Source organism: Anas platyrhynchos, chromosome 5 (genome assembly GCF_047663525.1).
Source record: "Anas platyrhynchos isolate ZD024472 breed Pekin duck chromosome 5, IASCAAS_PekinDuck_T2T, whole genome shotgun sequence".
NCBI classification, from domain to species: Eukaryota; Metazoa; Chordata; class Aves; order Anseriformes; family Anatidae; genus Anas; species Anas platyrhynchos.
The window spans coordinates 63,040,337-63,061,327 of record NC_092591.1 but is presented as its reverse complement, the minus strand read 5'-3'; the positions used below and the strand labels follow the sequence as shown (position 1 = coordinate 63,061,327).

Here is a 20,991-nt window from a genome sequence, read left to right as displayed (position 1 = left end):
CTCGATCACTCACTGAGTTCCAAGTTACCAAAACTCTTTCTCTTCTGAACCCTTAAGAATACAGCTTATGGTTGTATTTTTCAGTCATGGTTTTCTTTCCAGTAAACAAAATTAAATTAACTTTTAAAATATAGGTTCTGAGTTATTTTATTTACAGAGTCCGAAGGGACATTCCCCAGACATGCCACTTTTCTTGTGAGTGAACACAGAGGTTCTGCTGATATTTCTAAGGTATGGATGTCTTTGGAGGTGACTATTTAAATGGTCACAGGATATTAAATACCACTGACAGTTTCAAAGTTTTGTAAAACAGCCAAAACGTTCTCAACAGCAGTATTCCCCTGAGGGGAACCAAAAAGAGCATAAAATAGACAGTCTAAGAGTCTTCTGATAATCTAATTAACAAATACCACGTATGTAGTATATTTCAACTTCAAAGTGATTAAGTTAATTAATCCTCAGATTTCACACTGGCAGCAATTCAGAGAGCTGGAGCTGAGTAGTTATCTTCTTTTCTCTATTTGTAATTATATAGGGTAGCGCTGGGAGCTTACTGCAGAATCAGTGCCTTGGGAACCATCTGCAGGCCGTGCACTTGTACTGAATAGAAGGGGAGATGCGGAGAGAATTTGTATTTCTGTAATTATTTGTTGCGTGTCTTACAGTGCTGTCTGGAACAGTGGGAACTACAGGAGACTTTAGCAAGAGTCAGATATTTGCCTAATTTGCGTTGTTAGGTTACCTGCACTTAGGAAGCACAGAGGCTATGCAGTACAAAGCAGAGATCAGTGAGAAGTCAGGTATCTACTGAGCAGACTCTGCCTGACTCCTTGGCTCTGAGTGATTACTGAACAACAACCATTCCGCACTGATTCATGCCCCGTGGTACAATCCATTGTATCAAAATGAAATAAAGGCCAGCCTAGCAGCATTTAGAATGTGCTCTACAGATTTTAAACCATAGTATGCGTTTTATTTAAATCTTCCAGTACAAGCTTTTTCTCCTCTGATTCAGGATGACTTGGTAGAATTTTTTTTTGTACAGTGAAAATGTGATTTATAATTTTACTTCCAACACTGTTCAGCTTAAAATCAATTTAACATTATGTCAGAAGCCATCCAGCTAAGGAAGAAGTCCTGCTATTTGGATCGCTTTACCTGGAGTACCAGGAGCAATGTGAGACTCACAGAGACACGATGCACACGATATGCATTTACAATAGGGGAAAAGAGCTATCTGCTATGGTGTCAGCAGTTCCCATCTCACCAGTGTGTGCAATGTCCTAGTGTAATGGTTTGGAAGAACAAAGGGTTCTGTCACCTGGAACCAATGCCCACAGCAACAAGCCCATAGGCCTGACTGGCTCCTCGGGGCACTAGCATTTCTGAAACACCAAATAGAAATATTAAAAGGGAATTACAAGATTTAATGATAAAATTCGAAATAAGCAGATTCTAAATGCAAGAAAAACCAAGCAAATTAAGGATTCATGTGGAACTGAATCGTGATTCCAAGCTTTGTTTGGAACCTGATGACAATTTATGCCTTGGATTATTTATTATTATTATTTATTAATTATTATTTGGCAGGGCCTGTACTCGTGTGTGGCATTCAGGCTACGGACTGCTGGCAGTGACTGACGCTGTTGTACAATCACAGAATCACAGAATTTCTAGGTTGGAAGAGACCTCAAGATCATCGAGTCCAACCTCTAACCTAACGCTAACAGTCCCCACTAAACCATATCCCTAAGCTCTACATCTAAACGTCTTTTGAAGACTTCCAGGGATGGTGACTCCACCACCTCCCTGTGCAGCCTGTTCCAGTGCCTCACAACCCTTTCAGTAGACAACAAGCGTGTTCTCTCCACCTGGTGACAAAACGAAACCTTTCCGCAGCCCTGCTGCACCCTGTGGAACTCCACCTCAGTGCGGGACTTCTTATCACCTGTAAGATCACTCAGTTGTTGTTCCCTACACAGGGAAGTTCACAGGGCGGCTTTGCAGAGGGCATAAAGCCGTTGGCAGCCGGGGCTCAGCTCCTTGAGCACCGCCCCCCGCCCCTCACGGCCCCCCCCACCCAACGGCCGCCCTCCCGCCCCTGGGCGAGCGGCGCATGCGCAGCGCGGCGCTGAGGCGGGCGGGGGCCCGGTCCCGCCCCCCCACTGCCCGCCCCTTCCCTTCCCCTCCCTTCCCTTCGCTTCCCTTCGCTTCCCGGCTCGGCGCGGCCTGAGCGGGGCCGGCGGGCGGTGGCGGCGGCCATGGCGCAGCGCAGCGCGGCCGAGCGAGGGCCCTGCCGGGCGGCGGCCGGGAGCGCCAGGCAGCAGCGGCAGCTTCTGGAAGGTGGCGGGGGGAAAGGGGCGCGGGCGGGAGGGGCGCTGAGGGGCTGAGGCGGGGCCGGGCGCGGCCTGTGCTGCCCCTCCGGCAGCGGCAGCCGGCGGCCGGGGCCCTGAGGCTGCGGCCGCCCCGCGTCTCGTCAGCGCCGGGGTGTGCGGGGAGAGAGCGGGAGAGGCCTCAAGCGCGGCTGTGCCGCTTGGTGTGCTCTCGGGGTGTTCCTCACGCCAGAGCTTAGGCTGTTAGCAGCTTAAAAAGAGAGACCTCGGATACGTGTGTTTTAAAGCGTCAGAGAGGTGCAATTCCTGCCTCTGGGAGCTGTGACCTTTATGGCCCAAGCTGTTGTGGGCGTGTGTTCACGCGCGTTTTCTCCTGATGAGTGTGTCTAACCTGGCTGGCTGCTTGCTGTGCCTGGCGTTCGTCCTTAGGAAAGCTACAAACAAAATCGCTAATAAGCGTGTTTTGGAGTTGTGTTGCATATACTGAAGACTTAATTCCAGGTTACTAACTCTTAACTGTCAGGAGACTTCATGGCAAAACTGAAAATGCGTGGCTTAATTTGTTCCACAATAACTTCTCTGTCGATTTATCTAACTAAGGCTTAAATTATTAGCAGCCACATAAATTGATTTCTGTGGGATGTTTGCCAGTGTAAGAACCTCAGGTTTATTTGTACGACTTCAGAGCATGTAAGCAGTGTGTTACGTATGTTAGTGCAAGCATTATGTGGGAAGATGGGATCTCTGTGGAGATTTCCTTAACCTTTGCTCAGAGTGTAACCTTGAATTCTGATAAGTTGTTGGGGTTTTTGTTAATTCTGGTTGTATTTATTTCAGGGAAAGCTCAGGCAGAAGGTGGATCAGCTCGAACATCTCTTCTTATTTTAGTGTCCATCTTCACATCGGCTGCTTTTCTTATGTTTCTGGTATATAAAAATTTCCCACAACTTAGTGAGTAAGTATGTAACTTGTTTGCTTTTCATTCAGTATCAACTTGCAGAGGAGGCTACGTGGGGTTAAGTGATTTTTGAACTGATGTAAGCTAATTATAGACATAATTTAATTATTTAAAGGAAGAAAATCATTTTGAGTGTATAATCTCCAATGTCACAAAACAAAAGGCGATACTGAAATGCGTACTAACTAGTAGGATCTGTTTAAACACTGAAGTTGTGTTTGACCTAGGGTTTCTGTTGCACAGTTGAGTTACCATGTCTTAAAAAGATACCTGTTGTCACTTTAGCAATGATAACTACTCTTCTTAACTGTCCTCAGTTGAGAGCCAAAGCATGCTTGGTTAGGGCTAGGCTTTTTTTTTTTTTTAATTCCTTGTGCTCTGCTATAACTGCAGGCTGCTGTTAAAAAGGCGACATCCTTCTTCCTTCATGCTCAAGGTTCGTGTATTCTTCCTGTTTTTTGTTGCGTCTAGTACTCATGTTGGGAACATAAATAGTTTGACAAGGTGCAAGCCTGCTTGTCTTACAACTTTCTTTTTTTCTTTTAGTAATAAATTTTCTGTCTGATTAACTTGCTCAACAAGTACAGTTTGCAACTGTCCAGTCACTAAGTCTGATACAGAGGAAGAGAGGATACTCAACTGTGCTGCCCAGGGTTGCACCAGATTAAGGTGTGACATAAGGTTTTGCTCTTGAAGCTTTGTATGTCTGTGAGGTGAAGCTGCACTGCGTTTGAAGTGTTGCTGCACTTGGAATGTTGTGACCCTAGCATAAGGCAGTTACAGTTAGTTTTGGCTGAAACGTTGGCTGTTGTTCAGTTGCTAAAGGTTTGGTTTGAGTAATTGTTTCTTTTTGATCTTGAGAAGAAGAAAAAATCGTAGAAATGAAGCCAGTTATTATAATGGATAGAAAAAAAAAAAAGCTTGCTAATATCTAAAATTGAGGATTTTTCTATTTCAAAGAAGTGTAAATATTACAAAGGTTTGTCTTAGAATTTTACCACAACATAGTGATGCGGTTTGTTTGCAGACGTTGTAGTTCAGTGATCTAGTGTATCTAATTATCTTTATATTCAGCAATTAATTTTACTGTACGGTTTACTTACATCTCCTACCATGCTTTCTCTTCTTTCTTTTTTCAGAGAAGAAGGAAAATGTATAAAGGTTCCTAGAGACATGGATGATGCAAAAGCCTTAGGAAAAGTCCTGTCAAAATATAAGGACACATTTTATGTTCAAGTGTTAGTAGCTTACTTTGCCACATATGTTTTGTATCCTTTTTCTGATGTGAGAAGCCTTTGCTGACTTCTTTTCCATGAAAAAGAAAAGAAAAATGCAAACATAATTTATTGTTCTGAGATGGAGAGGGGTGAGATACCAAAGTGTGTTTATAAGATACATGTTTTAGAAAAGTTTTTTGTTGAAGTGTTTCAGTATGCTTTTTTGGATTGTAAGGAAGTACAATTTCTAAGTACAGAGAAATTGAATTGCGTGCCTATATAGTAGTAAATGTTGTCTAAGATTGTCCTGCAGCTTCAGCTACTATCTACCGTGGACAATATTTTAACTTTCATATTAGACTTATTTTAGTGTTCCAGTAGCTAAGTGCAAACTAAATTCCCAGATAAAAATGACTGCTGATTCTAAAGGAAAACAAACTACCACTCCAGTCTTCCTGAGGCATCTAAAAGTGTTTGAGGCACTTGTTGAAGTCCTTACATCATTTCTCAAGGAAAACATCTTAAGCCTTTCATCTCTGCAGTGCCCATTAAAAAAAAAAAAAAAAGGAAAAAAAAAAAAAAGAAACTCTTCTGTTTTAGAGAGCTAGACTTTTGAAGTACTTTATGCCTAAGGAGAGAGACACAAAGGCTGCCTGTGTTCTGTCTTAACTTTTTTTTCCCCTGAGTGCTGAATGTGTTAATCATTAAACACACTCTTAACTGGAACACTTAACAGGTTAATAAAGCTTTTCAGCCTTTCAAAAGTTACGGGAGGTCTATTTCATTGTTTAATGCAGTAGGGTTCTCAAAACCCAGAGAAAAATGATGCTGAAAGTGCCATTAGTAGTTCTCTTCTAGCATATTCTCACAAGAGTAGCTCACAAATGATAGATTATATTTGAAGAAAACTAAAATGTTAGTTAATATATAAACGAAGTAGAACAGAATCGGCATTTTTATTCAATTACTGCATCAGCTGATATGACGACATTTACTGTCTCAGCAGTGGACTGATTACTTGACAAGCATGGTATAGTTATCTTAGAACCTTGGCACTTGGAAAACGTTCTGTTGTCTGCAATGAACTTGATATCAAGGATGATTGTTTGGCTTTTCATGTTTCAATCAGTTCCATGGAGTTCATAATCACTAGAGGTTTCTGTGAACTTTTCAGAGTGACTGAAATTGCGTAATTCTAGTTAAATGTCAGATCACAACTGTATTTCCTGTAATGCCATAAAGCTACAATGTCAAAGGTAGCACAGAGATGAAGGGAGAACATAATACATATTTTAATTAGTGACTTATTTTTATATATGTCGACGATATATCTACCTCTTGTTTCTCTGTGCTTGGGCTGTTTGTGCTACTCTGCACAAGTATTTGGATGTAAAGATCTTTTGAGGCCATGCCTATTTGTTCATGCTTTTCCAAATTGTACTACGTATGCTGACTGCTTATTAGATTAAAAACTGGGTAGCTTTTTTTTAAAAAAACAAAAACAAAAAACTTCTTTAACCAAGATGCATCCAGCTTGCAAACATTTGCTATCCCTGGGTCTATATTTCTCAGTATCCTGTCAGGGTTTCTTTATCCCTTTCCTCTGGCGTTATTTCTTGTTTGTCTGGTAAGTATGGAAAATAGTTTGTGAAGGCATGTATTTTTATCCATTTGGAACAGAATCAAACATTTAAACAGCTTTCTGTGTGAAATGATCACAGGCTGAGTGAAATAAGGGAATGCTTTATTCTCCAAGGAATAAATGAGTTCTTATTCAACTGTGTTGTGAGAAGGATGTTATCTACAAAACTCAGTGTAGCGTTGGATGATGATCCAAACAACTAAACTGTTTTCCAAGTTTTCTTAATAATGGAGGCATCTGGGTGTTAGTCAGCTGGAGAGTTGCCTTTGCTTCAGACTTGTTCAGCATCCAGCAGAACCTGATATTTATCTTGGAACATAAGTAATGCATTCTAGGCCACTGCAAAACACATCCTTTTCTTAAATGGTTTACATACTTGAGAAGCTTAACTTAAGAAGGGTAGGTTGTCAACAAATTTCAAAAGATGCAGTCATAGTAAGCCTTAGTACTTAAGAACTAGATAGTTCAGTAGAGAGGGCTAAGGTGATGAATTTTCAAGTTTGAATCTTTCAAATGTCATTGTGCCCCTTACTTGCAAAGGTTTCACTGTTCAGAATATTAAAAGTGCAGAGACGGTCAATGTTAACTGACAAGTAATCAACATTGTCAACATAACAATCAACATAACTTTGTGTTAATAATGGTCTAAATGCTTTGGGATGAAAGGAACTAGTTAGTGTCGACAAAGTTCTTAAGGAACAGGTACAGGAAGCTCTTCCTCCTTAATGGAGGACTGTGCAGAAGCAGCCTCTAAACAGTCAGTGTAATTATAGGGATATAAGGCTAATACTAATTAGTGATTTTCTGCTTGTGTTTTTTTTTTCAGTGCTCAGGACTTGGAGCTTCGTTCTGCTATATGCTTTCATACTTAGTGGGACGGCCAGTTGTATACAAATACTTAACAGAAAAAGCAGTTAAATGGTCAGAACAGGTAAGTTTCTAAAGAAGTTGAAATTTATAGAAAATATGTAGTGGAATAGGATGGAAAACTAGTGGGGATTGTGCTCATAAATCTAGTCACAAAGAAAGGAGTCTGAGTCCTTTCTGACAGTGTGTACTTACTTTTTGAATGTTTTTAGGCAACAGAGTATTCCTGATTGTGCTATTTCCTGTGAGGAAGCTCTCTTCACCTAGGAAGAGTTTGTCAGTGATAACCCCTCTGGTTAGCTAGTAGCCGTAGGAAGCCTATCTAGTTTTGATTTGAAGTAATAGCTCCCTGAGCATCAGAACTGTTGAAAGCTGTCTTTTTTTCAATAGGATGAAAAATATGTTGTTGTAGGTCTGATTGTAAAAATTTAAGTGTTATTGTGGTTAGGGCAATTCCTAAGTTTGTTGCTTTAGTGTTTAAGAGCAGCATATCCCTTCATATGGAAAGGGTATTGCTTTTGTCCCAGTTTAAAGGGTCTCTTTCTGTTCGTACTATATGCTTACATGGTAACTTTCTACCAATTTTTGGAATTCAGTTTTTTGTGGTATATAGAGAAGTATCCCGTACAAGCTGCTTGATTTTTGTACAAGTTCAATTTCCTTTAGGCCAAGGGAAAGTATCTGATAACAGGAACTTGGTAAGCTAATTATCTGATTAAACTTCAGATTTTGCTATGCAAAATCCTAGCATGATCGGTATTTGAGCCCTCGTTTTTTGTTTGATGCTCTTAACCATTTTTAAACAGATCTTTCTGGCAAGTATGAACGATGACTTACTGCTCTGTTCTCCGTTTAAATATTTTTATGATTCAAAAAAAAATCTTGAACTTGTTCCTCACTAAGATGTAGAGCTGCGACCTACACAGTTGATTTCATTAAATAGTGAATCTTGTACCAAATAAGTATTAGAAGCCCAGTATAATCTTCAGATTATTCCTGAAGTGGGGAATGGTAACTATTTCCACTGGCAGAACTGGCTCTGTGACTCTAAAATTGCGTAATTGCATGTGTGATTCATATCTCACTGTTTCCAGGTTAGGTAGACTATACAGTTTTGGCACTATGCAGAATTAATTGTTGATTAAGCATTAGTCCTTCATGAAGATTTAATTAAAAAAAAAAAAAAAAGACCAAACACCAGAACCGAAGTATTGCTGAACAATAGCAGGACTGACTGCAATAATGCAATTCAAGCTAATATGGAAAAAACAGGGTTGTGTCTAGGATAAGTTGCTGCACCTGATTTTAGATGGATTTACAGTTAGGTGTGGTTTAGTTTCAGCTGTCTGGGGCCATGTGGCCACGTTTAGGCTTAGACTTTGTGAAGGCCTGCAAGGATAGAGCAGAGATGGTGGGATGCTCTGCTACCCTTACACTTTGCTTTGGGGCTGTGGGTGTTTGAAAGGGCTGGAGTTACAGAGCTAGTGTGGGAGCAGAAGAGGCTTTGATGTAGTCGTGTAAGGAGGTGAGCTAGACTTGAGGACTTAATTGACTGCAAATCAAGTTTGGACTAATGTGGCTGCTCCTTTGTGATGTTTATGCTAGACATTATAAAGTATGTGCAGGTAGGCTACTGCCAACACAGTCTTAAAACCTTGTGATGAGCTTGAGAGCCATGACCAGGGTAAGATTCCAAGCTAGGAATACAGCTGCGTTTCATGTTTGATTGCTTTAGGAATAGGATGACAAGCTGGTAGAGTTGGCTGGACTGCAGTTAGAGGTGACGGAGCTAATGCTGGGGTTAGTTCAGCACAGCAGCAGGCCTGCTTGTTACCTGATTCAGACATATTAGTGCTCTACCATAGGCTGGTATTTCCAGAGTAACTTCAGTGCTATGTAACAGTGATTCACTGACTCTTCCTCTCTTCCTTGAGTCATCATTTAACTGATTTGTTTGCAACTTTTACATTTCTACAAAAGATGGATTAAAAAAAAAATCACAAATCTCTTGTAGTAAAATCATTGCTTATTTTGAAGGCAGGCGTTTTACTGATTTATTACTTTCTTTGCACAGGTTGAACGACACAGAGAACACCTCATTAACTACATAATATTTTTGAGAATAACACCATTTCTTCCAAATTGGTTCATCAATATAACATCTCCTGTAATAAATGTGCCATTAAAAGTATTTTTCATTGGCACCTTTCTAGGTAAGAATTCTGAATAGTGAACTGCAGTTTGAGGTAGCCAGAAGTGGCATTATTTGCTTTTGTTCAGTGGTGATCACCACCTACTGGGCAGCTGAAAGATTACACAAGAGTATTTTTTATGATATGTCCAGCTTTTAGCATTAAAAGACTTAAGTCTTCAGGACTATTCTGATGCACTGGATGAGGGGTAGCAGGCTATAAGGAAACATACCTTGTATGGACACTTGACAAGTAAGGTCTGTTGCTCCACTCCATGGTTATACTTCTGTGAACTAATGTAGACTTCTATTTTGAGTTCAGCGTAGTCATGCTAGAACAAGTGACTTTAATCTGAAGGATTGTTCTTCCCCTTCCCATCCATTTTATTATAATATACCTTCCTAGGAGTGCGTTCATAACTACTGTAGTGCTAAACGTCTTAACCTTGTGTTTTGCTTATTTTTGCAAATATTTTTAATTGGTTTAGGAGATAATTTATAAGCTTCCATTACGAACCTAAAAAAAAATCAGTTTGCAGAGACAACTTGCTATCTGTACAATCTGGATCACAGAGTTTGTTTCCTGTATTTGTATTAGCATCCAGCAGCGTTAAAGGTAGCATAAACAGTTCTGATAATGGGATTTTGTCTTTGAATTTTGTGTCTGTACCTGTACTTTAAAAAGAAAAGAGAGGCAACAGATTCTGAGGCTTTGGTGTTAAAACCTAGACAACTGAGTTAGGAATTTTCTTGGTTTTGTTTACCCAAAGAAATTAATCTTTCTTAAATGTATTGTTCTACCCTTATACTTCCCCCCTCCAGGTGTGGCACCGCCATCTTTTGTAGCCATTAAGGCAGGAACAACACTATACCAACTTACAACAGCAGGGGAAGCTGTTTCCTGGAACTCTGTTTTTGTTCTCATGATTCTAGCCATCCTTTCCATCCTACCAGCTCTCTTCCAGAAGAAACTGAAACAGAAGTTTGAATAAGGATCAAACTGGACCCGGACTTCCCATGTTTCATCTCAGGATTGGCACTTGTGATATTTGTATATTTGCTTTTCTATTGGATCTTAAGCAATTAAAGGGGGGGAGGCTTGTAATGGGTAAGAATGTCTTTAAATGAACACGTGACCTGCAACTGAAGGAACTGTGTTCAGAAAATGTACTGCGTAGTTTTATAACCAAATCATCAGTGTTTTGCTTTGGGGTGTATGTGCGGCCCTTGGAATGAGGGAAGTGAAAACACAGATGTCATGTTTTGCTTTGATTATATGCAGAGCAAAAAATGTAACAGACATAAACTACAGATAATGCTTTCTAATACTTGCAAAAAAAAAAAAACCAACACCAAACCCAACCCTTATTTTTTCAATCTGATTTCTGTAACGTACTGTATGTCTCTGTAGACTTGCATGGGATCTAGTCTGAGCACAATTCTCATCTACAGTCTTTCTTGTTTTTTGGGGTTCCGAAATTATAGCATAATATGGTAACGGTGCTCATTCAGAAGCATTTTTTTTCTGAATAGTACTTTAACTACAAAGATACACTCACCTTGATTGTTTACTTCTATTACTGTTGTGTGGATTTAAATACTTGAACCTACATCTGCTTTACTAACTGGATTAACAAAGGCAAAGCGTCAGATCATTCTAACTTCCTCTGTAAAAGTTTGCTCTGGTAGAGCAGGCTAGACTTTTTACTGTGGCTAGCTGATTTTGAAATTCTATTTTTATGTTAATTATTTTGCCAATATTTTACTTGCATACATTTATCCTGTGACTTCAAGAAAGTGATCATATATAGAACTTTAACTTCCTGAGTGATTTAAAAATGTACTTCAATGTTCAGAGTACTATAAACATTTCTAAAGCAATATGCAAAGAGTATACAATTTTTCATTGCAGCTCGATTGGCTAGAAGAAGTGTCAGGTACATTAATTGGTGCACTTCTTGCAAAAGAGCTGAATCCAAATACTGTTCTAAGCATCATGCAACAGAAGTTCATGTGAATGTATCTAAAATTAAAGGGATGATTCAATTTTCTGCTAAGTCAGTAACTGGCAATGGACAACCAGCTATGATTCACCTTTTAAGTAAAAGTCTGCTTATATATAGCCAATAAATGAGGTACGTGGTACCTGCCCTTGTACAGTTAAAACTGTTGTAGTCGGTATGATTGTCAGTGGAGTCCCATAAAATGAGGTCCTGATCAGCAAGGAATTCGGGTGCATGTTTAAGTTTATCCTACTGAAACTAGTGCTGCTTATAGGCTTTAATTTGATGCTCCTGAAGCACCTTGCTGAAAAGGGAACTGACATGTTAGTATATGCTCCAGTTCAAGGGTTTACTTGTCTATATCCCCATGTTAACTCATCATGGTAGATCATTTGAGATGTAAGAGAACAGTTCCATGAATGTAATAATGTGAAAGGTATTGGTACCTTCTAAAACGTTTTGTTCTTTTTTTTGTAACATAATGTTAATTGAGTCCAGTTTATTGCAGTATTACATGTAAATATATAGTAAATATTATTGATGAACTATTTTGGTCTTTTATTTAAATCTGGGTTGCACAGTAAATGGTATTTTTATGTAGGTAAAGGAACTAATTTCACTTCTGTTTACAAATTTATTGTAAGCATTTAGCTTTAGGGAATGTTTTCTATTTATAATTGAGTCTAAAAGTGTACTTTATTGGCATTTAAACCTGAATTGTTACTTTTAATTGCTGCAATTCTAATCTCAGTGCTCATCTACCTAGAGGATTTGCTCCATAGTAAGTGATAGCTATTGTGAGCTGAGTGCCCACTGGAATATTGGGTGTGAAATAGCTGTAGATTTACAGCCTACTCTTCTGCATAGTTAATTTTCCATGCAGATTAACTCAGAATAAATTATATACTTGCTATTACCCAGTGGCTTGTCTCAGAAATGGTCTCAATCTTTGGTCAATAACATGCTGTTGTAAAATTCCTTCTACATTGTACAAAACCAGTGTTTTGGTGGAACCTTGACACTAAAGAAGGAATGAACTCCATTTCAATTTCATATGAAACATGCTGTTACTTGGCACTTTCATTGAGTTACGTTTCACTATGTAGATGGGATCAGGGTATGATACTGAAAAACCCATTTCAGCTGTAGACTAAGTTGCCATCACAGTGCCTAAAGGCCCTAAAAACCTTAAAAGGGTTGAAAATAAGTTACTTCCTTTCGCAACAAGTTAGCATTTTTTAACTTATCCCTTCCATGTTTATCTTCAGCTGCCAATGGCCTCAGGCAATTCCCTATCCCATGAGGACTGATTCTGAGGGTTTTTAAATATAATGAGTCTTGTGGAAAAGTGTGGAAAAGCAAAAAAGTGCTGTGGAATAAGGCGGTAACTTGCTTTCTGTGGGAATCCAGCCAGTGCTCCAAGAGAATAGCCATACATTTCTGCCAGAAAAGCAGTGTCTACTGTGAAGCAAACATGAAAATCAGGAAGGTATAGTTTAACTACAAAAAAAAAAAAAAAACAACAAAAAAAGAGCTGTTATCTTCTAGAACTTTTTGTAAACTATCTGCATGACACCATTAATAACTGCCTCTTGCCGTTTCATAATAAAGCTATTGTATAATATGTGAAACATCGTATTTTGAGTACAATGAAGTATGCTGAACTTCCTGCTAAGCCTAATTTTTGATTCACTTATGATGAGTTCTTCTGAAGTGGTATTTTTTTAATGACTATAAAAATTAAACTGAACTGATGATCATGTGGGTGAGATTTGTTCTGTTTGTACTTTTATTTCAGAACACCTAGTTAGACTTCCTGCTGTCTGGAAGTTATTTCTTTATCATGTACAACAGTAATCTTTTTTTTTATACTTTTATAAAGTGTATATATATAAAATTAGTTTTCATACTTCGGACTGGAAAGAATTGATATAGCTCATTTCATCTTCTTAGATGGGAACTCTTACATATTTTGCTTTTTCTGACGTGAATTCCTTATGGAAGACTCACAAGGTAAAGTTGCTACAGCTTCATTCATCTGCTTCTGTTGTCTGCTTTATGGATTTCTTCTTTGCACTATACATGATGTTGAAAGCATGCCAAAAGGTTGAGACAAAAAAAGTAAAAGAAGTAAAAGTTAAATAAAAAGCAAGTGTGTCTTTAAAAGCTTTGTGAACTATTCTATGATGCAAAGCCAATGTGTTTTTTTTTTTTTGTTGTTGGTAGCTATTTCACAAATCTTTGTGTTATTCTAAAAAATACTTGTGTAGCATGATAGTTACTCAGTATAAAACCAGGTTATCTACTAAAATGCAATGTGGATTGCTGTGTTCAGCTTTGTGTTAGAACTGGAACTATGCTGCATGTATTGTACCATCCAGTTACTTAAGCTGAATTATTCAGCTGAAAAACCAGCAGAACCAACTCAACCAGGTAGCTAGCTGGTCAAGGACTGAAACACCCATGAGCTACTGCAGGTACTTTTATTTATTTATTTATAACAAAAAGCAGCCACTTCATTCTTCACCTTATAAAAACTGTTGTAAACAGTCTGTGATAAAGGATGGATTAAAGGATGGATCCAGAAAAACTAGGGAGAGAGCTACCTGTCTTTTGTGACGTGGTAGTCTTTCTATTGTTTTGCTAGCCTTGCCACATTCAGCATTGCTATCCATTGCTCTTTTTCTTTTTTTCCTTTTTCTGACACAAATATTCCTTCAGTTACCTACTTAATTGATACATAAATTGATAAATTGAGTTGCGTGTAGCTGTGATAACTAGTACTGTATTTCAGGCTTAAAGAATAACTGGTATTCCTAAGATATTGCTATCTTTTTTTCCCTAGAAGTATTTTATTTCCTAAATATGCTACAGGAGATGAAACGTATACCCACAAACCTTACCGTGGCTATAACATGCTAGAGTGTATTTAGGTGTTTTTGGAGCCTGTGGATCAGATTGCTTAGATTCCCTCCCTAACAGTTTTCAATCTACTGTTAGAAGACACTATGTTAAGTTCAAGTTAACTAGTAGGAGTCATCTAGATATGTGCGTGTTAAATTCTGCCTTTTATAAGTATTTATTGTCCTTATGATTTAAGGCTTGAGCTTAAAAATTCTATCCTTTGCCATTGAAAAGAGCAGCTGAAGCAACAACAAAAGACTTGCTGAGGACAATGAATCTTTTAATTCATTTTGTAGTTGCTAGCATGTCTTTGTTGTTCTTTGTCTAAACATAGTTTCCACAGATTTAAGACTTGCCTTACATTTTATGAACATCATTCAGAATACTTTCAAGAATTCAGTGTCATTGAGAGTGTTATTGCCTCACTTGAGGACATATAGTTGATTTGCAAAGTTCAGTGACAAAATAGCTGTGTTTTAGGTGCTTCTGGTGATGGGATCAGTGCTCAAGAAGTCTGACAAATTCAAGCTGCTAGATGCTGAATCAGATATTACAGATGCAAATAAAAATAGTCCTCACAATATCTGTACTACATTCCCAGTTTCCTCAGTCTTTCTTGTAAGTTCTTCTGTGCCTGTCCAGCTATGACTTCTGTTTATTAGGGTTAGACTACAGTTTGGACTGACTGAAATTAAGCTTACCACATGCTGAATACTGTGTCTTTTGCCAGATCAAAAGCAGACTAAGAAGCAAAATGGCAGAGAACGCTTAATGAATATAGAATAGGAGCAACCAGAGTTAACGAGTTTTATTCTCTGTTAGTCTTCCTTGAATCACCAGGTAGGCTCAACATATTCTAAATGGCTGACTCTGAGTCTCATAAACTTGAGACTAATATTGCATCTCATTATCCTCCTATTGTTGTTGAAATCTCTCCCTCGTGTTCACCAGTGGTTTAAAATTGATCTGTCAGAATTATCAGTCAAACCTAGGCAATGCTTCTGTTCATTGATGACCCATTGTCTGGTCTGTACCGTCATCACCCTGTGAATTCTTGGCTTTTCCTGGTTCCCAGAAGCACGGAAAAGCTCTCCACCATTTCAGTGGGAAGAAATGGTTTAAGAGCTGAGTTACTGCGCTGCAATGGGCTGTGGGGTTATTGACAGAAGTCTTACACAAGCTGCTGTCTCTCAGCTGCTGGGGAAGAAGCAGTAAGTCTCGTGTCTTTGCAATGTGAGTTCAAATATGCAAAGTTTCATGTGCTTGACAGCACGTCATGTTAGGTTGGTACCTGATTAATTCTGCACTACAGAGGGGATATAATCGCAAGCTACTTGAGCAACCTTAGATAATAATGCGGAAAGACTAGGAAAGTAATTTTTATTCACAGAAACCCTGTAGGATAGAGAAGGCTTCTGATGTCAGAGACACAGCTGGGGCGAGGAGAGGAGGGGGAAGGCTGCGTGTGCAGACCCAATTTCAGTCCTGTGAGGCTGTCCCGGCTCTCTGTCGGGCCAGGGGAAAGCCGTGCTTAACGAAGGGCTCCCTGGGGGCTGTGTGTGTGTGCTGGGGTCGGGGCGTTAACGGCAGCAGGGCGGGCTCTGAGGCGCGAGGCCGTGACGCGGGGCCGAGCCGCCCCTCACGGAGCTCCGCCCCCCCCCCCCCCGCCCTTCAGCGCCCCCTGCGGGCGCGGCCCCTCCCGCGGCGGCCCGGCAGCATGACGTCACCCCCCGAGCGCAGCGCGCAGGCGCAGCACTGCGGCTCCCGGCCCGGGCCGCCCCCCGGCCCCCCCGGGAGCAGCCGGGGGCCGCCCCCACAATGCCGTGCGGCGCTGCCCGCTGCGCTCCGCCATGGAGGCGGCCGCCGCCGCTGGCGCAGCCCCGCCGCCCGCCGCCGCCGCCGCCCCCGCCCGGCCCCGCAGCCCCTGAGCCCCGCGCCCCTCTCGCGCTCCAGCATGAGCGGCGGCGGCGGCGGCGGCTCCTCGGCACCCGGCCGCTTCGCCGACTACTTCGTCATCTGCGGGCTGGACACCGAGACCGGGCTGGAGCCGGACGAGCTCTCCGGTGAGCGGCCGCGGGGCGGGGGGCAGCCGGTAACGGTTAACGGCTGGCAGTTAACGGCTAACGGCCGGCAGTAACGGCTAACGGCCGGCCTGGGCTGCTGCCCGGCACCTCCGTCTGCCCCCAAGGGGGGGACTCGGCCTGGCGCTGCTGCCTGGCCCCGGGCTGAGCCCAGCGCCAGGCAGGCGGCACGCCTGGTTACTCAGCCCGCTCGCCTTTATAAATGCTTTACGAACGGTTTTAGTTGTTCTTCTTATTCCTTTACATCTGTCTTAAAAGCTGCGTGAATAAACGCTCCTCTCTTGTAGACCAGAGTCTGCGTTGCTTGAGTCATCGCCTACATTGAACTCCTAAATTTTGGCTGTGATTGAAACTTTTTCTTTCAAGTCATTAAAAGAAAAACTTCTCGTCTGCTCCTCATGCTGAGGAGGACTTTACCTTGGTGCCTGTGTGGTGTTACAGTGATTGCAAACTGCAACTTGCTGCTTGAGGAGCGAATGCAGTGTGATGGGCTGTCCTCTAATGGTACTTTAAATTACAGCATCGATTTCATTTAAGAAGTGCAAGAGAACAGAATGCGATGTGGCCCCACAGATTTTTATTAATTAAATCGTAATTGAACAAAGGTTTTGGATTGAAGGCAATTTCTGGCGTTAATTTTGTAATTCATTCACTGTGTATGTGCTTGTGTACTACTTCGTAACGGTCTTGATCTCAGTAGGAGCATGGATAGCTCTACTTGTATAACTACATTAAAAACAGTGTCTTACTGTATTGAGCAGGCTTTCTAACAATAATCTGGAAGAGAGGCCAGTGCCTTTTTTAATGTTCCATTTGAACTTGCAGGTCTGAAGGCTGGAGCATGATGTTGTGTTTTGGTTTTCCCTGTTAAGCTCTGTGCCTGTAGTAGGTAAAACAGCGGTGTGCAAGGTGCCTGGCACTCTGCTTTTCCCCTCTCTCACGGTGTTTGTTGCCTGTGACGAGGTGTGGGACAAGGGGGAGGAACGGGTTTTTGTGTTTATTGGGGAGCCTGATCTTTGTGTGTGATTTGAGGAACAGGTTAAAAAAGGGTCGTTCCCGCCCCCCCCCCTCCAAGGGGGAGGAGAATGAATGCATGGTAACGTCACAGCAGATGAGCTGGGTGGAATTCCAGTGCATTTTGTTGATTTTGTTGTGTTATTAATAATTCATGGTAGTAGGACTGGTAACACTTTCCTTTTTAAACAGCATTTCAGGTTATAGCCTCCTCCAGCACCCTCTGCTATAAATGGAAAGAGCCTCTGTTGATTTCAGTGGGTTTCGGCTCAAGCTTTGAAACACTTTGTGCTTCCTGGAAGGCTTTCTCCTTTCAATGAAAGGGTTATTGTGCAGTGTTCCCCTCCGTCCCCCCCTTCTTGTTTCTGTGCTGGAAACCAGGTTCCGACCCCGTGCCCTGTTGGAACAATTCTCTTCATGGGCGCCCGGTGTTGGGGGGTGGCTGGGTGCAGCGGGGGCCTGCCACGATGCCACCGCCGCTGCCAGGCCCCGGGGATGCTGCCGGCAGACTTTGTTCTCGCCGCCGAACCGAGGTGGGTGTTAAAGATGCTCCCTATTGCTAGGGCTTTTTTTCATCCCCAAATTTGTGTGATCTGGCTATCTAGGTGCCCTTTCTTCTTACGATGATTGTGTTCGTGATGGGTGACCTGCTAAAAGAGATTTACTACCATCTAGTAAAATTTTTCAGGCAAACAACTGCTGATGTGTTGCTCTTCCTGAAGCTTCACCCAGGGGCAGTTTCTGTGCTGGACGAGAGGTGCCGAGGCTCGTCTCCAGGTGCTGACGATGTGCCGGAAGCGATGACAGATCTCTTAGGTTCTGTGCAACGCTCTGTTGCAGAAATTTTGCCTTCAGAGGGGAAATGACGAAATACATCAGCTCCCAAAATCTTTGGTGTGCTGTATAACTAATAAAGCTGTAATGTTACGATAAGATTTCTTAATTTAAGCTGAAGACTGTATCCTGGAGCAGTCATGCCAACAAAGGGGTGCCTTACCTTTCTGCTGGAATCCCGGACGTGTTGACTTGCCTAGATGTGATCCGCATGGTGCTGAAAGTAATTCCTGCACTGTACGGAGCTGTTGGAATTGTTATTCTGCATTCTTTTTCACCAAAGATATTTTTTTTATTCTTCTCTGTGGTGTGTTAATTTTTAATAATCACTTTTCAGTAGAGTTTGTTTATTATGTAGTGTTAAAGCTACATAATAAAAAAGGATGAGCTTCCTGTTGCATTATATTGACATGTAAGTGTCGTCTGGGAGTTGCCAGTAGGTAGTGTAAAACTCAAACCCAAGGACCTGGACGCTGTGTTCTGATCCATGGGTTTCTGTGCTGCACGTGCTTCCATATGAATGCCATATCGTGAAGATGGTCCTAGTGAACTCGGAAGTAACAGTATTACAAAGGAGAAATAGCAGGTAGATGAAAATGCTTATAATCTTTAAAGGAAAGATTGATGTAATAATAGGATTGTTTAAAAAAGCAACCAACTAACCAACAAACACACACAAAACCAACCAGAAAACCCCCACCAACCTTATGGTGGAGGACCAAGGCCAGTCATTAGACTGTCACTGGCATTTCTTTCTTCCCTTCTTGTCAGTCCGAACAGGTCACTTAAGGTGTGGTCCCAAAAATATTTTATTCAATATATAAACTCCTGTTTAATTTGCAAAGATCTGTCTCATGGTGCTTCCAAGCTGATCATGAGCTTCGTTCTTGAGGGAAGATGAAAATATGTGTTAAGTGAAGCCCTGTGCCCAGGCTGTATCCTTCCTGTAGGTACCTTTCACGTGCCCTTTCAGAATCTGTAACAGAATTCTATTCATTAATATGAAGCTGTGATACTATTTGAATTATTCTTAGTCTCCCATACCTTGGTTTGCATTTTGTTTTCAATGTTTTTGAGGTTAGGTCTGTGGTTCTGGACCACGTAGCATAACGGGACCGATCATTAGTAATGCCATCCATGTGCTGGCACACCGGCCCCTTCCTGAGTGCTGCTTTGTGCAATTGTGAGCGAAGGTGAAGCATGGTGTGCGGTATTCACATAGCTCCACTCAAAATTAACCCGACAACCTGACACTAGAGCAAACGTTTCTCCTCACCAGTAAAACAGAACCATCTCACCTCATGGCTCAGTCAGGAACTGAAGGGTCACTGTTTTTCTATTTTGCTGCCTTGAGATTTGACATGGCAACTGATCCTCAGATATTGCCTATTGGGAGGGTTTATTTTAGCAGTACTCTGTACTAATATAAACTTAAAAATATGGCTATGATGAAATAATTGAGGGCATTTGTCACAAATATAAACCAGTACACATTGCTTACCGTGTCGGAATTGCTACAGCAGCTTCCTTTGGGGCAGTCTGTGCAGTATTGCTGCTGTCAGCACCTGTGTTACTCTGCAAGATCAACGTGCTTAAATAGTTACAGACTTTTATTTTGTCTGAAAGGGGTTTGTAAGGGGTTGCTAAAGGGAACAAGGAGGAAGAAGAGCAAGCTGAAAGCATCAGATATCTTCTTCTGACTGACAGTTGACCTTTTTTGTATTTCCTCTTTTGGGTGTTTTTCTCTGGGAATTAAGACATGACATTTGGGGTTGGAGCCAGCTGTGGTTCTTGCAGTGAAACTCTTCTGCAATACTGCTTGTTCCTTGGGAAAACGTCATGTGAGGAGGTTTTGCTGTCGTAGTAAGAACCAACGCTCAGCTCACTGCAGAAGTAAACTGCGTTGGTAGGAGCCACTGCTTGATTTCTTCTGAAGCTGATTTTGTTTGGTTGGTTTGGGTTTGTTTTTCTGTCTTTGTCCTTAATATGGATGGTGTCAGTGCAGGCCTCCCACAGCTCCCTAACAGCGTGCCTCCTTCCTTGTGGATTCCTGGAGGCTGAGAGGAAGGGTTTTCAGCTTTTTTGCTCCTCTGAGACTGCTTGCCCAAGGTGGTGGTGCTGGGGGGGCTCCCCGGCAGCAGCAAGGCTGAGACCACGCGCTGTGTTCACACCGGTCACCGGGGATGGGCAGGGGATGGCAACAACTTCTGGCTGGACTTACACTGGCACATGTATAATGCTTTAATCCAGATAATAGTTTATTCTACTGCCCCTGCCCCCTCTATCTTTTCCCAAGAAGCCTGAGTTGTTTGCCGTGTTGGAGTGCCAAAAAGATCTTTTGTCTCTTTGGGAACTGAGGCAGACGTGCTAGGGTAGCTGATATGGAGCATAAAGAATGAGAGAGCTGATGTAAGGGAGAAGCAGCTGTGCTTTGCTGCACTACAATTGAAGCCACGGTTTATTAGGTGGTGTTTCTGTAATACCAATCTTGTGATTATCACATCTGTGTTTTAGGTGAAACTGGGCTGTGTGCTGTATAAAATCATCTCCCCCCAAACCCTGGAACCCTTTGTTCTCCCACCCTCCAGTTACAGATGCAGCTGATTTGTAAGGGTCTTGGTTATGGTGGGGAGGAGTGGAAAAGTTACCGGGTTTGTTCCTAATTTGCGAATAGACTAATGATGCTAAAAGTGCATCTAAATAGCTTAGTTTACAAGTCAGATTTTGAAGCCTTTTTTAAAAAGACAAATGAGATTCACATCCTTAAAGCTAGGCACCAAAGATGGTTGTTTTTTTTCAGTCCTTTCCCCTATCCCCTCTCCCCTTCCACCCTCCCCAGTTTATTCTGCAAGAGAGATACGATACAAAAAAGCCGCTTAAATGGATTATTTGGGAAATACTGCCACTTGCAAGTAATAAAGCACTTTTTTTCCCTAAATCTTCAAAT

The 20,991-nt window shown here is 41.5% G+C and overlaps 2 protein-coding genes across 7 annotated transcripts in view; both read left to right on the top strand.

Annotated features, from left to right (window-relative positions):
• The first annotated feature begins 2,176 nt into the window (after positions 1 to 2,176).
• TMEM41B (transmembrane protein 41B) lies at positions 2,177 to 12,971 on the top strand. The gene is made up of 7 exons (XM_027461500.3): positions 2,177 to 2,343; positions 3,171 to 3,288; positions 4,431 to 4,559; positions 6,042 to 6,135; positions 6,977 to 7,081; positions 9,092 to 9,230; positions 10,031 to 12,971. Exons 1-7 carry the CDS (start codon positions 2,262 to 2,264, stop codon positions 10,198 to 10,200), a joined length of 837 nt encoding a protein of 278 aa, XP_027317301.2. The 5' UTR covers positions 2,177 to 2,261; the 3' UTR covers positions 10,201 to 12,971.
• A 2,952-nt stretch (positions 12,972 to 15,923) lies between these two features.
• The window catches only part of DENND5A (DENN domain containing 5A), a 59,479-nt gene continuing 54,411 nt past the window's right edge, over positions 15,924 to 20,991 (top strand). For 2 of the 6 annotated variants that reach the window (XM_072039370.1, XM_027461085.3), the window contains exon 1: positions 15,924 to 16,178. In XM_072039370.1, the coding sequence (XP_071895471.1) occupies positions 16,070 to 16,178 (109 nt within the window). In that variant the 5' untranslated portion in view covers positions 15,924 to 16,069. Of the gene's footprint in view, positions 16,179 to 17,511; positions 17,744 to 20,991 lie in introns of those variants that run through there. The other 4 variants (XM_072039369.1, XM_027461087.3, XM_072039367.1 and 1 more) reach the window with 2 other exon arrangements.